Source organism: Oryctolagus cuniculus, chromosome 3 (assembly GCF_051225735.1).
Source record: "Oryctolagus cuniculus isolate XC-2025 breed Fujian yellow rabbit chromosome 3, ASM5122573v1, whole genome shotgun sequence".
Classification (NCBI taxonomy): Eukaryota; Metazoa; Chordata; class Mammalia; order Lagomorpha; family Leporidae; genus Oryctolagus; species Oryctolagus cuniculus.
Genome location: NC_142869.1, coordinates 184,800,928 through 184,807,857, shown reverse-complemented (window position 1 = coordinate 184,807,857; position 6,930 = coordinate 184,800,928). Strand labels below are relative to the sequence as shown.

The 6,930-nt window shown below is 58.0% G+C and overlaps 1 protein-coding gene across 16 annotated transcripts in view; it reads right to left on the bottom strand.

The window, feature by feature from the left end:
• Positions 1–335: 335 nt before the first annotated feature.
• ATP6V0A4 (ATPase H+ transporting V0 subunit a4) overlaps positions 336–6,930 on the bottom strand; it is an 87,250-nt gene continuing 80,655 nt past the window's right edge. For 15 of the 16 annotated variants that reach the window (XM_089329658.1, XM_051835637.3, XM_070071446.2 and 12 more), the window contains 3 exons: positions 5,074–5,191; positions 2,897–3,068; positions 336–753 (listed from right to left, as the gene is read on the bottom strand). In XM_089329658.1, coding sequence (XP_089185784.1) covers positions 660–753; positions 2,897–3,068; positions 5,074–5,191 — 384 coding nt within the window. In that variant the 3' untranslated portion in view covers positions 336–659. The remainder of the gene's footprint in view (positions 754–2,896; positions 3,069–5,073; positions 5,192–6,930) is intronic. The other variant, XM_089329666.1, reaches the window with a different exon arrangement.

The window sequence follows — 6,930 nt, the reverse complement described above, 5'->3', positions numbered from 1 at the left end:
GGCCAGACTGCCTGGCGGTCTCCTTCCTGGCTCCGCCTTCTCCAGTTACCGCAGGAACAAAGTCCAGGTGACGTCATGTTGGCACGCTGCATGGTACAGAATTCAGCGATGCGGGTGGCCCTCCCTCCAGGGAGTATCAGCTGCTCTCCTCAGCTGGCGTGAAAGTTCGTGAGAACATTCCCAAGCCCCAGACCCGGGGAGAAGCTGTTTGAGGAAGGGGAAATGAGAGAACAGTGCCAACACGATCCTTCTGTGGGATTGTTCAGCTTTGGCCCGTAATCGCCAATGCTAAATGGTGCGGAATAATTACAAATAAAGATATCGTCCAAACGCCATGAATGACTCAGGTATTTATTTTCTTGAACACATTACTTGGAATATGTGAGAAGACATCAGGTTAGCACTACGACTCACTTCACTACCACCTTATTGTTTGATCACCAAGACCCCACATGAAGTCAAGATGACTGGGCCAAGTAGCTCCTCTGTGACACGGCCGAGTGCAGTGAAATCCCGAGGCGTACGAGCAGGGCACACATCGCTTCACGGTCCGGGTCAGGCGGCAGCAGCAGTCCCAGGGGGCGCCTTGCACGGCTGACGTCAGAGACGAGGGGAACCCTCACCGGATGAGACCGCCGCCCGCGGGGCAGACCGGCAGCCTAATCTTCCACCGTCCCATCCAGGATGTGTTTAAAGGAGAAGGGAGAAAACTTGTAACCAGCCCCAGCATAGAACTTGTTCTGGAACTCCACCCTGGGGGTTGGGAGGGAGAGGAAGCGAAAGGGGGTTACAGCCACAGCAGGTAGAGGAACACTGGTCAGATCAGCCGGCCCAGAAAGCCTGCCAGGGAAGGCAGCCCAGGCCCATGGCCGCCACGGGACTCGTGGTGAGCGGTCTAAGCTTTTTCTCACGCCCTGCCCTGGCCCTGCCCGCCTCCCTCCCTGCAGCTCTGTGAATGTGGCCTCACCAACCGAAGCACAGCAACCCCTGCCCCATCCAATGAACCCCCCCAGCCCGGGTCAGCAGCAAAGACGCCCTCACTGTGTGGCATCTCTGACGTCAGCAGTGGCGTGGGGTGGGCGTGCTCCAGGCAAGGTTATTCGTGGTTTTCCATTCCTATCCTGATCCTCAGTTATGGGGCTTACACACGTGCAGAACAAACAGAACCTGGACCTATACATATTCTTAATGCTTACTTATTTGAAAGGCAGAGCAAGAGAGAGAGAGAGAGAGAGTTAGTTGTCTTCCATCCACTGGCTCACTCTCCAAATGCCTGCAAGAGCCAGGCCTGGTCCAGGCCAGAGCCGGCATGCCAGTACTCCATCTGGGTCTCCCATGTGAGTGGCAGAGACTCAGGTACCTGAGCCGTCGTCATCTGCCGTCTCCCCAGGAAGCTGCATTGGAAACGGAGGAGCTGGGACTGAAAGCAGGCACTCTGACATGGGACGCAGGCCCCCAAGTCGTCTGAACACAGCACCTGCTGCTGGTCTGTAATGTTATTACTTAGCAACCGTGGTATGTGTGACCATTCATGTTTTATGCTGTCCTAAATCCCATGGGAGGGAAAGGTGTCGTCATGGGGGTAGAGGACACTGTAGCTTCTCCCCCCACGGTGCAGAAAGTGTAAAACCTCTTCAGGAGGCGGCGGATTAAGTCATTGCCAGCAACACCTGTATCCCACATGAGGGCACTGGTTCGAGTCCTGGCTGCTCCGCTACCAATCCAGTTTCCTGCTATTGTTCCTGGGAAGGCAGCGGATGATGGTTCAAATGCTTGGACCCCTGTCACCCATGCGGGAGACCTGGATGGAGTTTACCTTTGGCCTGGCCCAGCCCTGGCTGTTGTGGATATTTGGGGAGTGAATCAGCAGAGGGAATATGCCTATTTCTATTTCAAATACATAACTCATTTTTTAAACATCTCTTTCTTATGAACAGCAGCTGTAAAGGGAAGGAGACGTCGGTGAAAGCTGAGGCCAGGCACGTCCAAAACACTCGGCTGAAATGGGACTTGAGAGCGCCGGAAGCCTAAAGCATTGTCTCCACGCCGATTAGCCTAGTGCTGCCAAGAGTCTCGGCCACATCTGTGAATGACGAGGGCGTCGTGCTCCCTCTTGTCACTTGGAAGCACTTGTGTGCTGCACTGGTGTGACGCCCACACGGGGGACAAGATCCCAGCCCCTGCACTTGCTCCGCAAGCCTACGACTTCGCTGCAGATCTGTCCCTGCCCAGTGTGCGGAGTGCCAGCAGCAATGACGAAGACTCCACGAGCGAGAAAGGCGGTGAATGAGAGCTAACAGCCCCGCCACACACTGCACTCACATGTATGAGAACAGTGCAGACAGCTCATGGAGAAGGGGATCAACTTATGCAGAAAAACTTGACATTCTTAAGCTTCCTTCATGATAGATTTCCGTGAACATTCTGAAATCTCCGTGTGCTTTGCATCAGTGTTACAACAACAGGGGTTCGCGCTGTGCTGTAGCAGGTTAAGCCACCACCTGCGATGCTAGCTAGCATCCTACATGGGCGCCAGCTTAAGTCCTGGCTGCTCTATTTCTGATCCAGCTCACTGCTAATGGCCTGGGAAAGCAGAGGAACATGGCCCAGGTGTTTGGTCCCCTGCCACCCACACCGGAGACCTGCCGGAAGCCCCTGGCTCCTGGCTTCGAGCTGGCCCAGCCCTGGCCGTTGTGGCCATCTTGAGAGTGAACCAGCACATGGAAGATCTGTCTCCCCTTCCCTCTCTAACTCTGCCTTTCATATAAATAAATAAAATCTTTAAAATAAATAAATACAAATAATATTAGGCCACCAGATGCCAAACTCAGGTTCCACACGGGTCAGCTAGCAGCACGCCCAGCCCCTGGGCCCTCCCCAGCACCGCTCTCCTTACCAGTGCAGCCTCAGGGCGTGCAGGAAAGCAGACAGGCCCTCCATGATGAGCAAGATGGCGACCGTCAGCACGGCGAAGACGGCGACAATGATGCAGACCCCGACGAGGCCCCCCCAGCCCCGCAGACAGAGGCCGGCGTGCATGACCATGGTCCAGAGCACTTCGGACAGTTCTGTGAGACGCAGGAGGGTGCTCTCAACTGCAGCCCGGCCACTTCCTGCTACTTCCTGTCTGCCCGCCCCGAGGAGGGACTGGGGAGCCTGTGCCCAGGGTGGGGGGACACAAGAGTGTCCACAGAGCTTTCTGCACTGGCCACTTCCTGCTACTTCTTGTCTGCCCCGAGGGGGGACTGGGGAGCCTGTGCCCGGGGTGGGGGAGGGCACAAGAGTGTCCACAGAGCTTTTTAGCACTGGCCACTTCCTGCTACTTCCTGTCTGCCCGCCCCGAGGGGGGACTGGGGAGCCTGTGCCCGGGGTGAGGGGGCACCAGAGCGTCCACAGAGCTTCCTGCACTGGCCACTTCCTGCTCCGTCCTGTCTGCCCACCCCGAGGGGGGACTGGGGGGCCTGTGCCCCTGCGGGGGGGAGTGACCAGAGCATCCACAGAGCTTTCTGCACTGGCCACTTCCTGCTCCGTCCTGTCTGCCTGCCCCGAGGGGGGACTGGGGAGCCTTTGCCCGGGGTGAGGGGGCACCAGAGCGTCCACAGAGCTTTCTGCACTGGCCACTTCCTGCTCTGTCCTGTCTGCCCACCCTGAGGGGGACTGGGGGGCCTGTGCCCCTGAGGGGGAGTGACCAGAGCGTCCACAGAGCTTTCTGCACTGGCCACTTCCTGCTCTGTCCTGTCTGCCTGCCCCGAGGGGGGGCCAGGGAGCCTGTGCCCCTGGGGGGGGGGGTGACCAGAGCGTCCACAGAGCTTCCTGCACAGCCTGGCGTCCTCATCAACACAATAACGGACAAATATTCACCAGTGAAAGTGGGCCAACTGGCAGCTCTGGGCAGCAAAACCAACAAACCTATTTACATTCAGAAAAGCGAGACACAGAAGACTGCCGGTGACTTGTTATGAACTCAATGTTTGTGTCTCCTCAAAACTCACAGTTGAGGGGCTGGTGCTGTGGCACAGCAGGTTAATGCCCTGGCCTGGAGCGCCGGCATCCCATAGGAGCACTGGTTAGGGACCTGGCTGCCCCACTTCCGATCCAGCTCTCTGCTTTGGCCTGGGAAAGCAGAAGATGGTCCAGGTCCTTGGGCCCCTGCACCCACGTGGGAGACCCGGAAGAAGCTCCTGGCTCCTGGCTTCAGACTGAACCAGCTCTGGCTGTTGCAGCCATTGGAGGAGTGAACCAGCGGATGGAAGACTTCTCTCTCTCTCTGCCTCTCCTTCTCTCTGTGTAACTCTTTCAAATAAATTAATAAATCTTAAAAAAAAGAAAAAAAACCACCTCATAGTTGAAACCCTAACCAAAGTGATCATGTTTGGAGAAGGGGTCTTTGGGAGCTGATGGGGTTAGACCAGGTTATGAGGGGACTAATAATCTTCATCATGCCAGACACGGCTCCCTCTCCCTTTCTCTCTCCCCCTCCTCTCTCCTCCCCCCTCCCCTCGCCCTCCTCTCCATGCAGCAGGATATGTTCAGGGACCCCTCTCCCTTTCTCCCCCTCCCCCTCCCTCCTCCTCTCCCCCTCCCCCCCCACAGCAGGATGTACTGAGAAGTCAGCTGTCTTCAAGCTAGGAAGCGGGCCCTCTCCTCCTCTCCCTCCTCCTCTCCCTCCTCCTCTCCCTCCTCTCCCCCCTTCCTCCCCCCCACAACTGCAGGATGTACTGAGAAGGCGGCTGTCTTCAAGCTAGGAAGCGGGCCCTCACCAGAACCAGAACCCAAGCACCCTCATCTTAACTTCCAGCCTCCAAGCTGTGAGAAATTGAGTGGGACACCTGTGCTGTTCTGTTAGGGCAGCCCACGCTGGCAAAGACACGTTTCTACTCATCGAATTCCAATGCGTGCACAACTCCACTCCGTTGCTCAGGGACACATAAATGCGTGGTTAAACTCCACTAAAACAGCCACTCTCTGGCAAACAGACCACAGGCAACCTGGAGGATCCACCTGCACCTACGGGGACACTGCGTCTGCTTCCCAGGGCAGCTCTGACCGTGACCTCATGGGCTGCTCACTCACGTGCATGAGCCAAGCTGAGGGCCCAGAGCCGGAGGTAGGAGGCTGTGTTTGAAATGCACCCCAGACAGTACTCAATCGTGTGGATGGCTTGATGGACGAAGATGTCTCCAAAGCTGAACTGAAAGAGAGAATTGTAGAACTTACTTCCTCAAGTATTTTCTACGCGAAAGGCAATACGAATGGCACACAGATGAGTGAGCCGTGCACTCGGCTGGCGTTGCCACACCTGAGAGAGACCTGAGACGCACGGTGCAGGTGCACTTCCATTCCCCCGGAAATGAACAGTGCAAGGGGGAAGGCGGCGGGAGCAGAAGACAGCGCGCGGGTGGCCAAGCTTCTGGGGAGCCAAGCTGGGGCAGGTGAGGAGGAGCGACAGGCAGAGTCTGAGAACGCTGGGGTAGGGTGGGGACAAACCCTTTCGGAAGGTGGACTGGCAGCATAACGGGTTGGCACCGGCCTTGCCCTCAGGTAACTCATGGCCCTGTAGGGAGAAGGGGCAAACATGGCCGTCACGGCGCCACACGCGATAACCGAGTTGTGCGGTGCCAGTGTTGGGACAGGGAAGTCCCCTAGCCAGATGGGGCCAGGACTCTGGTGGGCTCTGAGGCTCTTAGCTAGAAGAACGGTGCTTCCAACAGCGGGCAGTGGAGGAGGTGGCCAGGGCTGACCCGTGGGTGGCAGTGGCCACGTGGGCAGTCACTGAGGTGGAACCGGGGCTCAAAAGGGAAGCCTGGCCTGGGACCTCCCCTGTGAGAGAGCACCTGCAAGGCCAAGGTCACAGAAAGAGAAGCTCTCCACCCAGAGACAGGAGGAAGAGAAGGGCTCGAGGAAGCTGGAGGAGGGTCAAGACGGGAAGACGCCAGGAGGAGACACTGGGAGGAACAGGGCCCGCAGCACCCACGCCCGGGTGTGGGGAGAAGACCAAAGCCAGTGCCTCTCCATCCAGCGTGAAAGCGGCTGAGGAACTCAAGGCCCGGGATGGCAGAGATGCCCTGGGAAGGTAGGGTCAAGGAAAGGAGGCGTGCGCAAGGGCTGTGCAGCTTTGTCCCGGCTCCTGGGAGGCAAACCTAACCGGGCAGCTCCCCAGTAAGGCGCCCTGGACCACACCTGGGAGCTGATGCTGGACGGGTGACCGTGGTAGGCAGCTGACCGCTTACATGGGGGCTGCCACACCACGAAGAGCACCCATGTGATTCTAGAGCTGGGACAGCTCCCTAGGGAAGGGAGGGCGCTGGAGACGGGGCAGCGGCTGCCCTCCACGGCTCTCGCCTGCCCATCGAGCTCTGGGCACAGGGGTGTGGTGAGCCTCCTGGGCTGGCCCTGCTCCATGCTGGAGGGTGAAGGGTGCCACATGCTGCCTCATGAGCCGCTGCCTGTGGCTAGTTCTTATCAAGGTCCCTTTGCCACAGAACAACAGCAGGCCGGCGCCGCGGCTCACTAGGCTAATCCTCTACCTTGCGGTGCCGGCACACCGGGTTCTAGTCCCGGTCGGGGCATCGGATTCTGTCCCAGTTGCCCCTCTTCCAGGCCAGCTCTTGCTGTGGCCCGGGAGTGCAGTGGAGGATGGCCCAAGTCCTTGGGCCCTACACCTCATGGGAGACCAGGAGAAGCACCTGCCTCCTGCCATCAGATCAGCGCAGTGCTCCAACCGCAGCGTGCCGGCCGCAGCGGCCATTGGAGGGTGAACCAACGGCAAAGGAAGACCTTTCTCTCTGTCTCTCTCTCTCACTGTCCACTCTGCCTGTCCAAAAAAAAAAAAAGAACAACAGCAATAAAACAAACAAAAGCACCTGTCATTGTAGGCACGGGCCTCTCCTGAGTTCTGCGAGTGGTGCCGCGTTATGAGCCTGCAGGACC